A 22,236-nucleotide genomic window follows, 5' to 3' on the forward strand; every position below is an offset into this window, starting at 1 on the left:
GGGGTCTTTTTTGCGATGGTGGATATACGCGAGCTGAATAGAGGTCGCGAAAACGCGAGGTGACATCGTGAAGTATCCTTCGTTTTATTCACCTGGGAGGCTGCGAGTTAATGGACGCTCCCCCTCACGCCGCTATCCGTCCGCCCGCGCGGAGAGACTCGTACCGTTCCACTGCTATGGAAACGGGAGAGATGGAGCAAACGCGCTACAGAGGGGGATACCCAGCACCTCAGCGCCGCCTCGGGCATGTCAATGACGTTGGTATATTTTGCGCTCTCCTAAATGTGTCACGGTGTCCGTTAGAAGCTGCTCACCTTTAATTCAAACGCGACGTAGCACTATGTGCGTGCGCAAAACCCGTTCGGTTTTCTGCGTCCGTCGCTTCGTCGCGGTTAATTGTGAGTCCGCGTTTTCTCGTTTATTGATTATGAGCGACCGGCATTCTGTAGTCAAGTGCACGCAAGCACGCGTGCGTCGGCTTCGTTTATTTTTACAGACATGTTCGCTGGTGCGCAGTTTATCGGTGTCAACGCGAATTTCGCGGTCGAGGGCGAAGCTTGCGAGCTAGGCCGGCGATGACGCGGCTCTGGCCTCCGTCAAACGTTTGAGAGGATAAAAGCCGTGAGGGGTTGCGACGGAGGCCAACGTTTCGTTTGGGATGTCGGTACTACTGAGGTGTGTCCGTGAGCTGATCACAATGATCACAGGTGCCTGACGTCCATGTCCTGTTGCCTCTCACATCTTTAATTTCCTATGCACCATCCTACATCATCTTTGTTAAATAGTTTGGGTCTATTGTAGAGACGCCACTTATAATCTATTGACCTATAATCACACTACACTTATTAGCTATTGAGGGAGCTGGAAGAGAATTTGTTTGTGCAGGGATGTATTGTGCGATCAAACAATGTATCCAGGCAATTGCACCTGAATGGTCATATATTGAGGCCATGCCTTATTGCACACCCCATTCATCCAAGGTTCAGGCTATAAACACAAGATAAGTTGACATTAAACTGGTGAGGTTCCTTTGCATGGTTTGTTTGAATCAGATTTCACATGCTTATTGTGCAGGTGGATGCTAAACTGTAGAATTTCATGTTTTTTTGGCCTTTTTCATGCTTTTTAACAGACAGGACAGTAGAAATGACAGGAAAGTGGGGGGTGGTGAGTGAGTTGGGAACGGGATCAGCAAAGGACCACAAGTCGGGACTCAAACTCGGGTTGCCAGAAGCACTGTATGTCAGTGCTCTAACCGCTAGGATATCTGCACTGACTAGAATTTAGTTTTAAAGCCTTTAACTCAGTGTTTTTGCAGAACAGTTTGTCCCTAAACTGTGTAAAATACACTAATGTGTAAAAAAACACATGGACATTTTAGATTTTGTTCATAGATTTTTTTGATAAACAAATATACTTGTTTAAAATGATGATGCCAACGTTCTAAACTGCAGACCATAATGTCAACAAATGAAGACTCAGTTTTTTGTTTTTAATTTTCAAAAATCGTCTTTTTTTTTAATGATGTTATCATGTTTTCATTGTTTTATTGTTACCTATATATTTTTTTAGTTATTTCTACTTAAAAAATATGATTTTTGAAAATTAAAAACTGAGTTATCTGTTTTTGCAAATGAACTCTTCAAATATAGAAGTACATGAAACGCAGACTAACAATTCATAACTGATTCTGTTTGTCTGTGTTCATGTGTATCGCCACAAACGTGGCTTGCACTGCAATCTTTGTTGGTCAAGTGAAAGTTGGAAAGTGTTACATCCCCCCTTTTCTAGTCAGACAGGATTCTTTTGTTTTTAAATGTAGATGAAACTTTTGTGTGGATGTTATACATAAAATGAAACAAGAGACCCAGCTTCAGGTGACACCAGTTTTGTCTTTTAACATAATTTCAGTGCAAATTATAAATCAGATGTGTACAATTTCTATGCAGAGATTTGCTCTTTTTTCACCTCAGGACAGTGATGCTCATGTACGCCAAAGATTTCACCATTTCTAATTGTCTAAACTGATGGTGTTCCAACATGCGTATCCTTAACCTGACCCCTTCTAGAGGACAGACAGTCGTTTGGCCATTCTCATTAAAGATGATTACGGAATCACTGCCATCAGCTAAAACATGAATCAGCTGAATCATTCCCTTGAACTCATGTTGCTCAAACCATCAGTCTTAGTGTTTCGCGTGTTCACGCTGCAAGCACATATTTGCAGACTGGGGTTTTGTTGTGCGTTGGAGCATAATGGTTCGGATGCATCCCACTGAAGTGCTGAAACCGTTGACTCACTGTCTCTACGGAGAAACAATATTGCTCCCGAAAACTTCACTGGCGGCGTGCTGCATCAAACTCCTTCTGTTGGACACTCAAAACCACAATTCGTTCTCTATACATACTGTATACACTCCTAGAAAAAAGGTACAAAGGCTGTGATTGCTTCTTTTAGTGGTAAATAAGGTACAAAAGGTATACCTTTTGACAGTTTTTCTAACTTTTTTTCTGACCTGTTTTAATTTGAAAACAGACTTTAATGAGTGAAAACAAGGTTTTGAATCAATAGTGCTATAAATGCTTTATTACAGAGGTGCTCAACCCCATTCCTGGAGATCTGCCTTCTTGCAGAGTTCAGCTCCAACCCGGATCAAACACACCTGAACCAACTAATTAGGATCTGAAGGAGCACTTGATAAGTGTTTGATCAGGGTTGGAACTAAACTCTGCAGGAAGGTAGATCTCCAGGAATAGGGTTGGGCACCTCTGCTTTATTAGCTGCAGCTTTTCCTTTAAAGCAAAGTAAACATTGCATAGACCATAGCTGTAACTGCCACGCGATGTGAAGCCACTGACACAACATATTAAGCAATACGTTTATGTTCTGTCATATAATATTAGAAACACCAGACAGGAAATTTTAGCATATTGTCACATGTAAAGCGTTTGTACGCACACATTGCAATTATGCATTGAGACATCAGTTAGCACCGGTGTGGGATGTTGAATGCTGACTGTCATTCTGCATTGCCAGGGTACGGTAGGATGTTTCCCGTTTGCATTAGCATGCAGTCCTTCTTTCTTAACAGGTTTGATGCACCTGTTAACAGTGATGGGAAGTCTGGGACTTGGACTTGAATGTTGCAAATGACATCATATAGTTTGCGTTATATATGCACTAGAGACAGATCCTCTGCCTTCTTTTAGTGCGAAGTGTATATGCGCATGTTGGCGTGTTCGTTAAAACAGAAGCTTACGGATTCACTTTACATCCTACTCTCGAGACGCCAGCAGCCTTTAATCCTGTCCTCTGTAGCCATCTTAAAATGCGCTAGATTCAGCTCGGAAACTCTTACGTAAAAGGTGATTGCAGAACAACCGATGTATGGAGGTTTTCTAGATAGTATGGTGCTTGTGACCTCACGGTGCACGTTTTAGGGGTGCGTTTTGGCCTCTCAAATCAGCGGGTTGAGGTTTCAGGACCGCTCCACCGAGCTGGTGTACGACATTCACATGGAGAGGCATGTGCATCCAAAAATATGACTACGTAAGTGCGGGAAAGAGCGGGAAAACCAAGAGAATGGCCAGATTTAGAAACATCTGCACTGGGAGCGTAGGCTGGGAATCCACCCACCCACACACACACATGCACACACACAGCTTCATGTGAGCTGTATCACACACACGTATCTTTTGCATCTTTCATGGCTGAAAGGCTTTTGTGCATTTTCTCTGCTTGTGTTTGTTTTAGGATCCGTGTGGGCAGGCAATGCTGCATGAGTTTAAAGCGTTTATAATCTAAATTTAGACCTCAAGAAAAGTGCAAAATGTTTTATCTGGATGATTCATATCAACGTGGAGGGAATAACAGGCTTAAGCAGCATCATACGGCTAAGCGGCTCAGACTCGAGTAGTTCCTTAAAACATTCGGTTCATAATGTGACTTCGCTGTCTGCACATTTCATTTCTTTTATTATCTCTCCCCGCAAGATATGATGAGAATTAATGGCTATATGAGTTTGTTTGTGTGTGTGTGTATGCAGTTATAAGAGCTTAATCCGTAGCGTAGCAGTCTATTTTAATGCAATCTCTCTCTCTTCTGCTCTTTTCCCCTCTCTCTCCACGTGCTTTCTCCAGTTCTCTCTCCTAGACTCGGAGCCCACTGTACTCCGATTACATAATCGTCCTCCCCAGTCAGGTGTGTGTGCGTGTGTGTCTATGGTGAGGCAGCATCCTCTGGTCTCTTAGATGTTCCGTTTTCCTTTTTTCCCCTCTCAATGGAGAAGGATGCCGTGCTATAGTCCTCTGAATTATAGGGCTGTTCTGTCTGTAGTGCAGAAATAATGATACTGAATGAACGAGGCACTTTATTTTCTGTTTAGACACCCAGAGCCCTTTATTTCGTCGAAGGGAACTCAGGTGGCGGCACCTGGATGGAGCGATGGCAGTCACTGAGAACTGAAGTGCTGACCTACGCCAGCTGTTCTGCTGGAGGGGTGGAGATATTCGATTATTATAATGTTGTTGGAGGGTCTAATGGGTCATTTGGACCAGCTGTTGAGGTAGACACCCTGTTGACGGTTTTTAGCCCCTGCTATGCCATTTGTCCAAAGAACCGCAGATTTCTCAGAGCAGAGGGCATTGACATCTGTGCTAGTGAGCTAGTGAGGGGTCATTTACTTGTGAATTACTGAATTATGAGGTTGATGATTGGCTAGCTATCTCTGGTTTTACTCGTCCCCACTCCAGGCAGGATTCAAAATGGCTTTTCTGATGTGGGATGTGGGAATGCTTACAAGGAGGAAAGCTAAAGGCCCCAGCCTCTAGCATCAGTCGCTAGAGATCACGGGAGCGAGGTTTACCTCCACAGCACTTACTAGCTGGCCTCCGTTACACATCCATCCACCCCTCACTGTTTGATATCCTTAATGCCGCTCTGTCTATTGTTAAAAATGAAAATTCTGTCATTAATTACCCTCATTTCATTCCAAACCCGTAAGACCTTTGTTCATCTTGGGACACAAATTAAGATAATTTTGATGAAATCCAAGAGCTTTCTGACCCTGCATAGACAGCAATGCAACTGACATGTTCAAGACCCAGAAAGGTAGTAGGGACATTGTTAAAATAGTCCATGTGACATCAGTGGTTCAACCGTAATATTATGAAGCTACGATAAAACTTTTTGTGCGCAAAGAAAACAAAAATAATGACTTTATTCACAGAAGAGAAGAAATTATTGAATAAAGTTGTCAATAAACTTCAAGCTCCAAAATCTAAGGGTGCAAAAAAAAAAAAAAAAATCTAAATATTGAGAAAATCACCTTTAAAGTTGTCCAAATGAAGTTCTTAGCAATGCATATTACTAATCAAAAAATATTTGATATATTTACAGTAGGTAATTTACAAAATATCTTCTTAGAACATGACTTAATATCTAAATGATTTTTTGGCATAAAAGAGAAATCTGCTATTTTGAACCAATACAATGTATTGTTGGCTATTGCTACAAATATACCCGTGCTACTCATGACTGGTTTTGTGGTCCAGGGTCACATTTTTTGTTTTCTTTGCACTAGGGCTAGACGATATGGCAAAAAAATTAAATCTTGATTTTTTCAAAACGTTTGAGATTTACGATTTTTAAGCCAACTTTTTATTTATTAACCCTCTAGTTAAAGAAAATTCTATTCCAAGTGCACCACACATGAAGTTGTCAACATGATGTAAATGTTGAACAAATCACTTGTTAAATATATTTGCAGAAAAGATGCATGAGCTACTACATCTTGTACAAATTTGTCTTATATATGTTAAGAAATAATACAAGAAAAATGCTTCAATCTCAAAAAATCTCAAAAAATCTCAAAATCAAGGTAATTTAAATTCAAAACGACTGAAGTTAGAATCCAAGTAGACTATTATTAACTATAAATGTTCTGTAAAAACAATAAACAGCAGCTTTTGAGCCTGTCACCATGATGCAAACATTAAATATCAAACATACAGTAGTAGTTCTTCACAGGTTTTTTTTTAAAATGTTTGCACTGCTTTTCCATTGTTTTTCTATGTAAACATGGAAGCGTTTGACTGTTGCACTCTCTCGCAGCGTCTCATGCATGAAACAACATTCTAAAAATGTGGTGCTTAAGTAAAAAAAAGTTCACTCCCATCTTCCTGCATGTTTTTCCTATTCCACTGCCCGCGTTGCATCTTTGTCAACACAAAAGTGCATTCTGTGTGTATGGCGCCTATAGCGATATTAGCACGTCACACATGAGCGGTTAATCACGTGCGCTGACATGCAATTCTACCCTTTGGTAATATTTCTATTAAAAAAATCTTAATTTCTCGATTTCCAAAAAATAAAAGCGTGGCAAAACATTACATTCGAATTAATCGATAAAATCGGAATAATCGCTCAGCCCCACTTTGCACACAAAAAGTATTCTCATAGCTTCATAACAGTTTGGTTGAACCACTGATGTTCTATCGTTCTGTCAATATGACTAAAAACTCTTTCAAAATTTTTTAAACAAAGCTACATTCAAAGTTTGTCTGGACAAAATTGTCATTTCAGTCAAAAAATACAGTGAAATTAAAGATACAATATGTAACATTTCTATTGTTCAAAATGTACAAGCTTTATAATGAGCAAGTACATAAGTCTATTTTTTCAAACCGTGTTTTTGTCTTATCCTTAATCACTACGGTACGCCTGTAGTAAGTGTTTATATTCAAACTATTTTAGATCTGTCGGGACGGCAACGACTGCAGAGTAACTCAGTATCTATGTGACTCATCATATCCCTAAAAAAACGAAAGAAGTAGCTCCAACTACAATATTGTCCTGCAAGATGCATACAGTTTTGTTTATTAACCGCAAACCAAAAGTTACATAGAGTACCTTTACATTCATTTTAATGAGTTGCAGTTCTGATTCCACCTTATATCATGATTCAAAATCAGAAATTGTAATTGTAATTGCATTTTTAGTTCACTTTTGAACTCTGAGGCATGTTAGATTTATCTAAAGCCAGAAGCTAGAGAAAACAGAATGGTCTAAAACAGCAATTTAAGATCAGCTCTTGTCAGCTGTCAGTTTAAGAGAAAGCTCAGTGGTTTGGGTCAAAAGTTTAACCGATGCCCATTCAATTAACCTGTAATCCATAATCAATTTAATATGTGTGAGGCTGTTGACTGAAGTATAGCAGTTTTGTAGATGTGTGCACAAAGGCATTCACACAGAGAAAGAGCGACTGAGCAAGACATTGAGAAAGAAGAATGTTCCTGAGTACAGTTCATTCATGCAGGAATAAAGGCAGGAGGAATGAAGAGACGACAGATAACACACACACACAAAGTCATGGCCCTCTAATGCTAGTGTTACTGTACTGCTGTATTCTCAGTGTTTATGAACAGATTGCCTGGGTCTGGCTCTTATAGACACAATTTCATCCCGCTAAATTCATCACCATCCAATCTGATAATCTCAGGGGCTGTTACATCATGTTATCGTGTGTGCGGTGTAATATTTCAGTGTGTGGTTGATAGCCTACAGCTCTGATACACGCAGTGCCACATAATAATATCTCACATGAGATTAAGCTGCAGATGAATTGGGATGTTTAAGGGTTGTACATGATCCTCATCAGCTGTTCTCTTTTTCTGTTCTAGTGTGATCTGATGCTAGCTGGGACAGGAACACAGCTTTTCCACTGCAGTTTTTCTGACTGATTTGCATAATCCTACTGCCTACTGTTCCCTTTAGAGAGAGAAAAAAAAGCACGTTGCAACGTTATTGAGACTGCACACAGAGACGTTTCTTAACTTCTTATACATCTTAATATTTTGTTTTAACTTCATAAATCAAACACATTCATTCATTTCCTGATTTTAGTGATGAATCGGTTGAACTGAAGTATGAATGATTCACTGACTCGTTAAACGTTGAACTTAATCGTTAATCTTTTTCCTAATGAGCCAAGAACTGATGAGTGAGATCCCAGTAAAAACATTTGGAGAGAATTGAGGAAATATGTTATGACTTTACTGTATGACAGTTGGTAAATAGTAATTTATTAAAACATTTTAAAATTCAGTTAAGAGTTTTATATCAACTTAACTATCATGGATTGTGTAACTGAATATTACAATTCCTTTATGTTGTTTTATGAGTTGAATCATAAAACAAACAACAATAAATATACTAAAGGTGACATATAAACATGTGACTTTTTCCGTGTTTAAAGGGGTCATCGGATGCAAGATAATATCCCCTTTTTCAGATCGAGCCATTCTCAGATGCCTGTCGGTGTGGCGTCACACCCACAGAGGCCGCTCCCACAATAGTTGATTGACAGGAGCGTCTTACCTCAGACCAGCTGTCACAGTCCGTCCTCCATTATTTCGATGCCGGAGCAGGGATTTAAGTTAGACAAAAATATCTCCGATTGAGCAATTGAGGTGTTGTGTTGCTGGATGTAATAATGAACATAGTGGTCGTCATTTACTCCCGACATCTGAGCCGCTGAAGATGCAGTGGATTACGTTTGTTTGTGAAGGGAATGCGCCTCCTGATCTATATAAATGCGTCTATGTTCGCGCAAATCATTCGTGATCCAGCTTCAGTTACAGGAGAAGTGAGTATAAGGGTTTTTTTTATGAACCTCTGCAATCACCTTTCCTAATAATGTGCTCGTTAGCACAATCTCTCCGAGCAGCTCGTCACTCCACAGAGAGAAGAAAGGGGCGGGGTGAGCAGAGCTCATTTGCATTTAAAGGAACAATCCCTCAGAATGGGGTAATTTTTGCAGAGCTCATTTTGACAAGGTAAAAAGGGTGTTGTTTTACACAACCATTGAGAATTTTTGACCAAGGTATATTATAGACGTTTAATTAAGACCCTAAAGAATCATATCAACTTGTGTAAAATGGGCATCCGATGACCCCTTTAAGTGCTATAAATGGATCTCTGGTGCATCTAACAACCCAGAAAATGTGAAAAAGAACAACCCAGTAACTTTGTTTTGGTAAGCCTTTCTATGCAAGCATGTGAAAACACAAGCCACTCAGATATCGCTCCTCCGGTGACGTTAGAAGTAGATCTTATTATAATATTACCACCCCTTAATCGGCACATTTCCACCCACTGCGTCATCATTTTGTTTTTGCAAGCGACAGCGGTGTACCAGTTATAACGCCATGATAAAAGTGCGAGCAAAGCATGCTAACTGTTCTGTCTTTGGCTGCACAGATGAGCACTGAACACTATTTAGAGTCCCAGCCTTAGAGGAGACGAGAGCAGTGGATTTATTGATTTATTTACTGTATATAACACTGCTGCCACACAGATCTACTATAAACATGTGATTTCTTTCCCAGTTGTTTACCTTCAGAGACATAACTGACTTTTTGTAACTCGTGTGTTTTTTAACATAAACTTGAGTGTATTTGAGAGTTTAAGTGCAATAAGACATGAAGGAGAACTCAGTTTAGTACTCACGTGACGTGGAACAGCTGCTTTGGATGTGTGCGTTCAGAAACCCATATATCAGAAAGTTTAAACTAATATGGTTTAAAATGTATGATTTCAATGCCATAGACATGATAATCAAAACCATAATTGTAACATTATAAATGTCTTTATCATTTCTTTTGATCAATTTAAGGCATCCTAGCTAAATAAAAGTACCCCTGAAGGATCATCCGACACTGAAGACTGGCGTAATTATGCTGAAAATTTAGCTTTGATCACAGAAATAAATTACAAAATATATTAATTAAATAAAATGCTTATTCAATTTTACAATGTATTCAAATAGAAAGCACTTATTTTAAATAATAAAAATATTTCACAATATTACAGTTTTCTTACTGTTCAAAAACATTCGACTGGTACTGTTCATTTTAGACACACTTTCACCAATAATTTAGTCAGTTTTTGCTTTGCTAATTGAAATAGTTTCAAACAAACAACAGAATTAACAACAGCAAAGTCTCAGTTAGAACACAATAATGGCGTTTCATTGCTGAATGAATTGGTTGAGTGAATCATTCAATGATTCACTTACATAAACAAACTGTTGTTTCTTTCCAGCATGAATCAGAGCATTTGAACAAATGGGTTTAATGAATAATTGAGTGATTTATACATGGGGTTTGAGCCTACATTGAGGACAGCAAGCCAAGTTTATTTACCATTAACCATCAAGACTGAATGGGCAGGTGAACTCATGAAATAGTCTTTGAAAGATCCCGATCACTAATGCAAGACTTTAACCCAGTAATGGTTAAAATTTCAGATCTGTGCACAAAGCTGCCAAGCATGTAATGCAGATAGAGTCACCGTAACCAATTAGAAACACATACGAGACACAAGTAATGCATTTACACATACACAGATACATATCGCCTCTGGAGAAGATTCTGTGCAGTGGATAAAAGGAATATTGATGGTGGAACGATAATTCAACCCTTAAAGGCTGTGTGTATCTGTATATAATCACCCACATGCGTGTGTGTGTGTGTTTATGTTGGGTAATTCAGTGCCCTCTACGCCTGAACAACAGTAATGGAGTTTAGATATCAGATCAGCGGAGAACTCTCGCATTTACCCACAGTATGTTGTGACACCGAGATAACAACTGCCATGATGTGTATCAAATGCAGTTGCTTTATACAAATCAAACAGATTTTACTCTTTCTGCTGACAACATAACATTTTTTTCTCTTTAAATGTGCAAAAGAGAATTTTTTACAGCCTGGCTGCCTCTGAGACTGAGAGAGAGGAAAAGAGCCTGGAGTTGTGGGGGTGAAATCTTGGAGCTGATTATGTATGAGTGTTTCTGTGTAGAGAATTACCCAGCCATCATCTCAAGTCGCTGTCATGGGCTTGTATATGTGAAAGTCAGCAGGAAGCAGTACTATACTGCATTTCATCTTTACTCGAGCATGGAAGCTATGGTTACTCGAGCACAGCTTCTCTATAGCTCTGTGACCTTGTGCGTTGCCACTTCCTTCCTTTATGAACACAAAAGAAACGTGAGATCCAGTGCATTTCAGATCTGATTTGGAGCCAGTTTAAAGAGACTTTGGTGACAATCGCATTCTGTATGTTTCGTTAAATTAACAGTCAGTATCTAGTTGTCTGTCATTATTACACTCAAAACAATGCTGGGTTAAATAAAACCCAGCACTGGGTGAAATATGGAAAAACCCAGCGAGTGGGTTGTTTTGACCCAGTAGTTGGCTTAAATGTTTAACCCAGCCTTCTGGGTAGTTTTATTAAACTCAACTATTGCTTAAAAATGACTACAGTTGTGCTCATAAGTTTACATACCCTTGCAGTACATATGCAAAATGCACAGCAGCACAACTGTTTTTCAACATTGATAATCACAAGATCAGCCTAATAGAATAATTTCTGAAGGATCATGTGACACTGAAGACTGCCAAAATTTCAGCTTTGCCATTAAAATTGGATTTTAAAATATATCCAAAACTATAAAACATATTTCATAATATTTGAAGAGTGTAAAACCCCCTAAAAGCCATCTCGGTCAAAAATGAGATAATGATACTGAGTGAATGCTCTCGACACATATTATACGTCCATCAAATACTTTTACTTCAAACTCACTAAAATCCCAGCCTTAGCCCAATAAGAATTACTGGTACTTAGGTAGAAACCTATACATCGGAGCCTGATAAAAATGCATTTTTTAAAAAAAGACGTCATATGGATTTAGAGGCTTTTGCATCTGAACTCTACATTTATTTATTTATTCATTTATTTTTGCTGTTGATACTAATAAGGCCATCAACTTTCAGCAGAAAATAGGGGTATTGGGTCTATCGTAGCAACCTCATCTCCACATTTAGTTTCAAAACTGAGCCAAAGCAGTTGAAAAAAACAGGGCAAACCCAAATGGGATGCAGCGTTATATATCTCAACACCCCTGTCAGTTTTGTTTCCAGAGAGCTGAGTGTGGAGTGGAAGCCAGCATGTGACTGTTTGATGCTAATCCAAAATGTTTCTGATGTTATGTAACTGTTGTCCTCCTGTAGCTTATCCTGCATCTCCTCCATCTATCTTTCCGTAGCTGGTCAGCGGGGGCTCTGTAGTGAATGCCGAGGCAGTATGGGACCATGTGACCATGGCTGACCGGGAGCTGGCCTTTAAGGCTGGCGATGTCATCAAGGTGTTGGACGCCTCGAATAAGGACTGGTGGTGGGGTCAAATTGACGAGGAGGAGGGCTGGTTTCCCGCCAGCTTCGTCAGGGTGAGCCCATCTCCGACTTTCCTAACACTTTACGATCTGATGGCCACCTGTCAGAACCACATCTGTTTAACACATCCATATCCAATATCGTTTCTAACTGAATAGAAGTCAGATAAAGCTGTTTCAAAGAGATGCAACACACAGGCCTGTCGAGAAATAACCAGTATAACACATTTTGAGGTAAAGATTAAAGACATGCAGTCACACCTCAGTCAGAAGAGGTCACATTCTTCCCTTTAACCTCCATCTTGAAGCCAAACTCTTGTTTGTGTTGCTGTTGTTGTTTCTCTAAGGTGGAGTCCCACCCCCCTCAAACCAAACAGCTTTTTTATATCAGCCCTGTCGCTGCATCACGCCTCACAAACGCCACGGCTAAGGTGCGTTTTTTTCAAAACCACTGCTTACCGTTTGACCGTTGAATGCATCCCATCGCTTTCTGCTCACATGCTGTCGCTGTGTTCCAACGTTTCGTTTCCGCCACAGTCGTTGCGCTTCGCTTCCATGGCAACTTATCTTCATGCCGGTGACAGTCTGGGTCTGTCAGAAAATACTGAAATGGGAAAAGGATTTTGTTAATGTAATGCTGACTCAATTATGACATTTCACGATGACTACTATCAATATTTCCCTCTTTTCTGACAGTGTTTGGTGACATCTTGTTTTTTTTTCTTTTTTACTGTGACTTGAACAGATGTTGGTTTTAATTTGAGCCTCTCTAACTGTTAAAGATCTATTTTTAATCACATATATATATAAAGAGAGCTACAGAGAAAGAAAACTCAAAAATAGATTTTTAAACAAACCCTTTTCGCTGAAGGACTGATACAGTTGTGTTGTGATTAAAGGAGAAGTTCAATTCCAGAATAAAAATTTACAGATAGTTTACTCACCCCCTTGTCGTCCAAGGTGGTCATGCCTTTCTTTCTTCAGTCGATAAGAAATTATGTTTTTTGAGGAGAACATTTCAGGATTCTCTCCATATAGTGGACTTCAATAGTGCCCCCAAGTTTGAACTTCCAAAATGCAGTTTAAATGCAGCTTCAAAGGGCTCTAATCTGTCCCAGCCGAGGACGACGGGTGTTATCTAACAAAACAATCTATATTTTTCTAAACAAATTGACAACTTACATTTTTTTTAACCTCAAACGCTTGTCTATTCTCTTCGATTTGCATGCAAACTCTGTGTAATCCGGGTCAGTACAGTTAGGGTATGTTGAAAAACTCCCATCTCATTTTCTTCTTCAACTTTAAAATCATGCTACATCGCTGCAGATGTACCGACCCAGTGAACATGCAAAGAAGATCAAATGCCCTTTACAAAGAAAGGCAATGTAGGACGATTTTGAAGTTGTAGGAGAAAATGAGATGGGAGTTTTTTAACCTACCCTAACTGTATTGACCCGGATTACACAGAGTTCGCCTCCGCATCGCAGACAACAGACAAGATGTGTGTTTGAGGTTAAAAAGTATGTAAATTGTCAATTTGTTTAGAAAATGACCGATCATAGCCTTGTGGTTTAATGCGTTGACATATAGTGCAACTGCGCTCACGGTGACCCAAGTTCAATTCCCGTCTCGAGGTCCTTTGCTGATCCCACTCCCCTCTCTCCTTCCTGTCATCTCTCTACTGTCCTATCACAATAAAAAGCCCCCCAAAAATAAGAAAAGGACAGATCGTTTCGCTAGACTAGACACTTCTTGCTCGGCTAGGATCGTTTAGAGCCCTTTGAAACTGCATTTAAATTGCATTTTGTTACTTCAAACTTGGGGGCACCATTGAAGTCCACGATATGGAGATAATTCCTGAAATGTTTTCTTCAAAAAACTATTTTTTTACAACTGAAGAGGGAAGACATGAACATCTCGGATGACAAGGGGGTGAGTAAATTATCTGTAAATTTTTGTTCTGGAAGCGAACTTCTCCTTTAATCACAACACCAACTGTATCAGTCCCTTCAGCGATTCTTCCAGCATCTCTCCTCCACCTCTAAACAAGTCTTCAAATTGTGTCAGCGGTCTCAGTGGGGTCCCATTTCAAAAAATTCCTCCAACTCTACCTTTTCTCTCTCTCAACAGTGGGCTCACTGTTTGTTTTGTTTTATGCATGAACCCCTCCAAACTCTAGTAAAACAGAGAGAAGTCTGTTGTATTTTCAGTGCTAGTTTGTCACTGATCATATAAAACTCAGATCCAATATCATGAGTTAAGTGCATTGAAATGTTCTGAATAAAACTAAAGCAGGCGTTATGAACATGTTGCACAGTAAAACTGAAATATTAATGGTGTGCGAGCACAGTCAGGCTTGATAATATGCATATAGATGCAGATTCGCCGCTAGCTATCCGGGGGGGTGATGTCCCTGCATATAACTAAAGATTAACCCTCTATTACACAACATTCCCTTTGGGTAACAAACTTGTTCTCTTCATACTTCAAGCACATGATGGCAGTAAAATTGAAATAAATGTGATTTTTCCATTGCATTTTTATTAATTAACTTACTTGACTTATGAAACGTGACTTGACTTATATAACTTATATGCGTTATCATGTTATGTTTTATTTCAATGTTATCTTTTTTAGTATTATTTCATATTGTAAATTATTACATGTTATATAGAATGTATACAATACCATTAATTTGAAGTTTGTAATTTTTTTTTGGAATTATTACTTTTATTCAGCAAGGAGGATGCATTAAATTAACCAGATGTGACAGTAAAGACATTTATAATGTGACAAACAAATATATACTGTGTTCAAATAAATACTGTTGTTTTGAACTTTCTATTCATCGAAGTGTAATGGTTTCCACAAAAACATAAAGCAGAAAAACTCTTTTCAGTATTGATAATAATAAGTAAGGTTTCTTGAGGACCAAATCAGAATATTAGAATGATTTCTGAAAGATCATGTGACACTGAAGACTGGAGTAATGATGCTGAAATTTCAGCTTTGCCATCACAGGAATAAATTACATTTTGAAGTACACTACCAGTCGAAAGTTTTTTTAATGTTTTTAAATAAGTCTCTTCTGCTTACCAAGCCTGCCATTATTTGATCCAAAGTACAGCAAAAACAGTACAATTTTGAAATATTTTTACTATTTCAAATAACCATTGTCTATTTGAATATATTTTAAAATGTAATTTATTTCTGCGATTCTGAAGCTGATTTTTTAGCATCATTACTGCAGTCACATGATCCTTCAGAAATCATTTTTAATATTCTGATTTGCTGAAAACATTTATTATTATTATTATGTTGAAAACAGCTGAGTATAATTTTTTCAGCTTTCTTTGATTAATAGAAAGTTCAGAAGAACGACATTAATCTGAAATAGGAATCTTTTGTAACATTATAAATGTCCTTATCACTTTTGAACAGTTTAAAGCATCCTTGCTAAATAAAAGGATTAATTTATATAAATATATATATATATTTTCTGATAAATGCTGATCTTTGGATCTTTCTATTCATCAAAGAGTCCTGAAAAATTGTTTTAAATATTGATAATAATTAATAATAATAATAATAATAATAATAACAATAAATGTTTCTTGAACAGCAAATCAGCATATTAGAATGATTTCTGAAGGATCAAGTGGCACTGACAGCTGGAGTAATGATGCTGAAAATGTATATAATTATTCATATATTCAAATAAAAAGTAGTTATTTCAAATAGTAAAAATATTTCACAATATTACTGTTTTTGCTGTTTTCTTTAGATCAAATAAATACAGGCTTGGTGAGCAGAAGATAATTCTTACTTAATTCTTAAGAGAATTTTTACTGACGTCAAACATTTATTCAGTAGTGTATATGGATAATTATATTTACGCTAAATATATTTACATTTATATTATACTTATTCATAGTTATTTATTTAGATTTAATATTTATAAATTTTTATATAATGCCATTTAAATACATTTTTTAGAATCCTTATGAGCTTAGAAGTAAATTGTTTTAAATTTTAGAATGTTTTATTTTTTGAATATTTTGACATCATCGAATTTCTTTCCATTGCATCACAGTGTTGCCTCCATACAACATACCTAAATAAGACACCCAAAATATTGTCCATTAAAATGTGCTTTTGATTTTAAAAACAGGAATTTTAGTGCCATTTTGTGCAAATCAGTTTTTAATGCATGCAATAGAGTGTAAAATAATGCTATCATGTTGTTATAGAGATAAATCACCCAAAAATGAAAATTCTGTCATTATTCACCCTTATGTCGTTCCAAACCCGCAAGACCTTCGTTCATCTTCAGAACACAAATTAAGATATTTTTAGATATTTTTTATTTTAATTAAGATATTTGAATTTTTATGAAATATAAAAGCTTTATGACCCTGCCTAGTCAGTAACGGAATTGCTGCAGTCAAGGCCAAGAAAAGGTAGTAAGGTCATCGTTAAAACGGTCCATGTGACATCAGAGGTTCAACAATAAATTTATGAAGCTACGAAAATGCATATGACGCAGGAGCTGGCGTTCTGGCGTAGAACCTGGATGCGCTGTGCCTTGTTTGCAAGTAGAGGAATGAACATGCATGTGTTGTGGTACCCCCATGAACGCGCACCAAAATCTGACAGGGAAGAGAAGAAATTGTTGAATAAAGTTTTTTTCCTCTTTGGGTACAGAAATAATTCTCGTAGCTTCATAACATTAAATTTGAACCACTGATGTCACATAAACTATTTTAACGATGTCCTTACTACCTTTCTGGGCCTTGAACATGTCAGTTGCGTTGCTGTCTATGCAGGGTCAGAAAGTTTTTTTCATCAAAAATTTCTTAATTTGTGTTCTGAAGATGAACAGTGTTTGGAACGACACGAGGGTGAGTGAACTAACCCTTTAATTATGCATCTGGATTGTAAGTCCACAGCAGTTGTGGCCAGAAGCTCAAACAAACCTTGTGAGATCCATTGCTTTGCTTTCTTTAAGAAATCCCAAGCTTAGCACTGAAATATGAACATAAACCCTTTTAGTGGGGATCATGGGTGAAAGGATAAAAGGAGGTGTAGGATAGAGATGTGCTTATGAAAGAGGAGTGTGTTGGTAAAGGTGGAGCGCTCTTTAATGGGACTTTTATGTAACTTGGTCTTAACTTTGGCTACATACGTCCAGCTTCCTAAGTGCATTTCTCAGTTCCCCTTTTTGCTTTCTTCCTATCTGTCTCTTCCCTCTCTTTTCTAACAGTCATCTATCCCCCCCTTCCTCCCCTAACACACACTCACGCAGATGGCAGGTTGTGTAAGCCACTCTCTCGGGCATGACAGGTGTGAGAAAATCTCTCCGTTGTACAGAGAATATCACCTGTGTCCACACAGACAGATACATTTTTAATACAAACACAGACAGACACACAGACACACACACTATATCAATCTGTACAGCACGGTCTTTATTCTGACCCTTTGGGCATCTCTTATGCAACACTGAGAAAGGACAAGGAGAAACAGACAGGAAGAGAATGAGTGTGAGAGAGATGGAAGCCGTAGAGTCTGAAAGCATTATGTCACACCAGTTGGTGGCGCTGGCCTGCAGGTTTGGTGTCTCTCTCCTGCTGAGACCTGGAGCTCTCGTGTCATCAGAAATCATTGCTCACTGTTTACTCACAGTCCACACGCACAACACAAACTGTGCCCGCATACGAGAATCAGCAGCGTACGCTGGAGCTAATAGCGTTTTTAATAATGAAATGTTACATATAGAAAAACAAACACAGCTTAAATGTGATCTGTGCTTTTTATTATTATAAAATGCTGTCTTTTATCCCAGTTGCAGTGTGTAATTTCTGCACCATTAGCAGCACAAAATGCAGTTCCTATAATAATGACTGTTTGCAGTTATGTGGCACTTACTATAATTTTTCTTTTTTTGAACAGTCTGACATATGAGCTTCTTGCTCAGTCAATAATGTCAATTGTTGGCAGGACTACTTGTTTTTTTAATTATTATATTTCCAATCATGTTTGGCACAGCTAGTAACACAAAAGCTACACACTTTAACTTGTAATTTGGAGTTTAACACAACAACATTCAAATATTCCACATTATTACTATTGAAATTGGCAATGTATGTTCAGTCCCATGTGGAGCTTAATGTTAGAATATGAACTTGCTAAAATTAAAACTAATTAAAACTAATTAAAAATTATATATATATATATATATATGTATATATATATATATATTTATATTTATATTTATATATTTATATATATATATATATATTTATTTTTATAGTAATTTATATTTAACAATAATAATGTTTTTTTTTCATTATCCAGTGGCAATGCATGCATTTTGTCACACATTTTTACACATTTATTTACTGAAGTTCCCTGTGAAGTTCTGGATCACCAAAACTTGATGTTAATATATAGAGTATTTGAAAATGAATTAATTTTAAGAAGAAAAAAGAATCTAAAACAACATTCATTTTAAATAATTATAATTACAAATAATTAAAAATGTAAAATTGTAATTTAAAAATAATTATTTTTTTTCCAGTGGCAAAAAACAAAACAAAACATGACAACATTCAAACATTAATATAAAGAGTATTTGAAAATGAATTAATTTTAAAAAGAAAAAAGAATCTAAAACAACATTAACAACATAACATAACATAACATAAAAATAATGATTTTTTTACACATTTTGTCACACATTTTTACACATTTATTTACTGAAGTCACATGTGACATTCTGGATCAACAAAGCTTGATGTTATATATAATATAACATATATATATAATATATGGAATATATAGAATATTTGAAAATAATGATTTTAAAAAGAAAAAATAATCTAAAACAATATTCATTTTAAATAATTATAATTAAAACTAATAAAAAAAAAAAAAATATATATATATATATATATATATATATATATAATTTTTTTTTCCAGTGGCAAAGTTTAATATTACAACATTCAAATATTTTACATTATTGTTATTCAAATGGAAATATATGCATTTTGTCACGCATTTTTACACATTTATTTACTGAAGTCCCTTGTAAAAATCATCAAAGCTTCATGTTAATATATAGAAAATTTGAAAATGAATTAGTTTTAAAAAGAAAAATAATAATAAAAAATTCAATTATTAAATTATAATTGAAAAATAATGAAAAATTAATTACCTCTAGATACATTCTTTTGCAGTGGCAGAGCCCTTTTTTAATTTCGTTGGAGTAATTTAATTTCATAAATCATTTTTGACTGATTCCTTTTGCATTTTGTGATTTGTGACTCAGATTACACTGGTCATGCTTTGTGTTTGTCTTTATATCTCAAGCAATTCAGACTGAACTTGGGTAAAGTTACTGTACAGTGTGATTTACTTTGCAAACCGATGCAGTAAATTTAGTAGCAGTGCAGCAAACTGAAACCAAAAAAATCCAATTTGAGCTTGTGGTCCTTCACGAATGAACCCTGTTTGCAAACAAATAAATTTAGGTAACATTTAATTGTAAACGTAGTTCAGATCCTTTAATGGCACATCTAAGTGTGAATGTAATCATTCTAAGTACCCTACAAAAAGAGACTGATAAATATTGCATTATCGTCACTTACAAGGGTTAGTTTTTGGTCTTTGGTGTAAGATGCTGACACCTTTACACTGTATCCTCTGTTCTGCTGTGTCTTGTGTTTCTCTTCACTGTTCAGTGAGGTTGAGTCATGAAGCATAAAATGAGACGTCACTTTTCATTAGAGGACAGGAGAGAAGAACAGACCAAAAAAAAAAAACCCTAGATTGCTCTGGGAGGAGAGGGTGAGAGAGAAAGAGAGGGAGGCTAAAATAGATTGGACACTGAGAGGAAGGAAAGAGAAGATTGAAGTTTGTATGTGTGTGTGTGTGCGTGCAGGTGTGCGTGTGCATCATCTGCGTCATCAGTGTTCTTCTGATTCCTCCGTTTCTTGAAACAGACAACCGTAGCAACACACGCGTTGTGTAGCCGGGCAGTAGGATCACTAAACTAAGCCTTTCGCTTGATGAGGATGAGGACGGACAGCTAGCAAGGCTAATGCACTGGAAAGTTGCGCTGAGGCAGAGATTTTTAGGTATACAAGTATAATTTGAGATTTTAATGAGATCTTAATCCGAGAAACATCCTTCCAAGAGATTAGGCATCGTATTCCATGACTCGGTGTAGAAACAGAGCATGTGAGACAGAAAGAGAGAGAGAGAAACAGAGGGCGAGGGAGTTATGCAGGACATGGTTTCAGGGTGAACAGAATCTGTGACAGGCTTGTGTATTTATGAAAATCTATTTTTAATTTGGTCTTTTTTGTATTTTTCCAGTGTTTGTGACACGAGATCAGGTCAGCAGTGTTTGTGTGTGCGTATGTGTGGGTCAGATTTTGCTATCGTTGTGCTATCCCAGTGTCCCTACAAGGATAACAAAACCTGAAATCACCTGCACTGTGGCGACCAGCCAACAGTTTCCATGAAGAATACGTCTTAAAGGAGAAGTTCACTTCCAGAACAAAAATTTGTAGATAATTTACCACTGTAAAAAATGACAGTGAATTTAATGATAAAGAACTGTAAAAATGCTACAGTAAAAACCTGTTAAATGTTTAATGGTAAAAGTCCATAAAATTTACAGTAAATAACTGTATATTGACATTCCCAGAATTCCCTGTGTTACATTTTTTTTTTAAATTTGATGTAACACTGTGCACCTTCTATATATGTTAATATTTAAAAGCTGTTTGTGATGAGCTTTTGTTCATCATGTGACTTTCTCATCATCAGCTGCTTTTGGCGGTTATCGGTGTATTACAAAGGTACAAAACAGATTTCAGTACTTCAGTACATTACATTATATCAGTTAAAGGAGAAGTCCACTTCCAGAACAGCAATTTACAAATAATTTACTCACCCCCTTGTCATCCACGATGTTCATGTCTTTCTTTCTTCAGTCGTAAAGAAATTATGTTTTTTGAGGAAAACATTTCAGCATTTTTCTCCATATAATGGACTGATATGGTGCCCCGATTTTAGCATCCAAAATGCAGTTTAAATGTGGCTTCAAACGATCCCAAATTCGGTTGTAAATGATCCCAGCCGAGGAAGAAGGGTTAAAAATTGGGGCACCGTATCAGTCCATTATATGGAGAAAAATGCTGAAATGTTTTCCTCAATAAACATAATTTCTTTACAACTGAAAAAAGAAAGACATGAACATCTTGGATGACAAGGGGGTGAGTAAATTATTTGTAAATTGTTGTTCTGGAAGTGGACTTCTCCTTTAATGAAATAACGGTATTTACCTGAAACCACTGCTACTGTATTTTTTACGGTAAAATACCGGCAACCACAGCTGCTGTTTTTTTAATCAATTTTACAGATTTTTTTTACAGTGTACTCACCACTTTGTCATCCAAGATGTTTGTGTCTTTCTTTCTTCGGTCGTAAAGAAATTATATTTCTTGAGGAAAGCATCCAGGATTTCTCTCCATATAGTGGACTTCTATGGTGCCCATGAGTTTGAACTTCCAAAATGCAGTTTTAATGCAGCTTCAGAAGGGGTCTAAATGATCTCAGCCAAGGAAGAAGGGTCTTATCTAGCAAACAATCGGTTATTTTCTAAAAAAATGTATGATTAATATACTTTTAACCTCAAATTCACATCCTGTCTAGCTCTGCGATGCGCATGCGTAGTCTGTGTAATCCGGGTCAATACAGTTAGGGTATAACGAAAAACTCCCACCTCATTTTCTCCTCCAACTTCAAAATCATCCTACATTGCTGTTTTACCTTTTTTGTATAGGGTGTTTGACCCTCCTTTGCATGTTTACTTTGTAAACACTGGGTTGGTACTTCTGCAGTGATGTAGGATGATTTTGAAGTTGGAGGAGAAAATGAAATGGGAGTTTTTTAACATACCCTAACTGTATTGACCCGGTTTACACAGAGT

At 37.1% G+C, this 22,236-nt stretch overlaps 1 protein-coding gene across 3 annotated transcripts in view; it reads left to right on the forward strand.

Annotated features, from left to right (window-relative positions):
* The window catches only part of arhgef9a (Cdc42 guanine nucleotide exchange factor (GEF) 9a), a 38,003-nt gene that overhangs the window by 274 nt on the left and 15,493 nt on the right, over positions 1 to 22,236 (forward strand). Inside the window, exons 2-3 of one of the 3 annotated variants that reach the window (XM_051109248.1) lie at positions 12,108 to 12,287; positions 12,581 to 12,664. In XM_051109248.1, the coding sequence (XP_050965205.1) occupies positions 12,108 to 12,287; positions 12,581 to 12,664 (264 nt within the window). Of the gene's footprint in view, positions 1 to 12,107; positions 12,288 to 12,416; positions 12,468 to 12,580; positions 12,665 to 22,236 lie in introns of those variants that run through there. The other 2 variants (XM_051109250.1, XM_051109249.1) reach the window with 2 other exon arrangements.

The sequence above is a fragment of the Labeo rohita genome, chromosome 5 (genome assembly GCF_022985175.1).
Source record: "Labeo rohita strain BAU-BD-2019 chromosome 5, IGBB_LRoh.1.0, whole genome shotgun sequence".
Taxonomy (NCBI): Eukaryota; Metazoa; Chordata; class Actinopteri; order Cypriniformes; family Cyprinidae; genus Labeo; species Labeo rohita.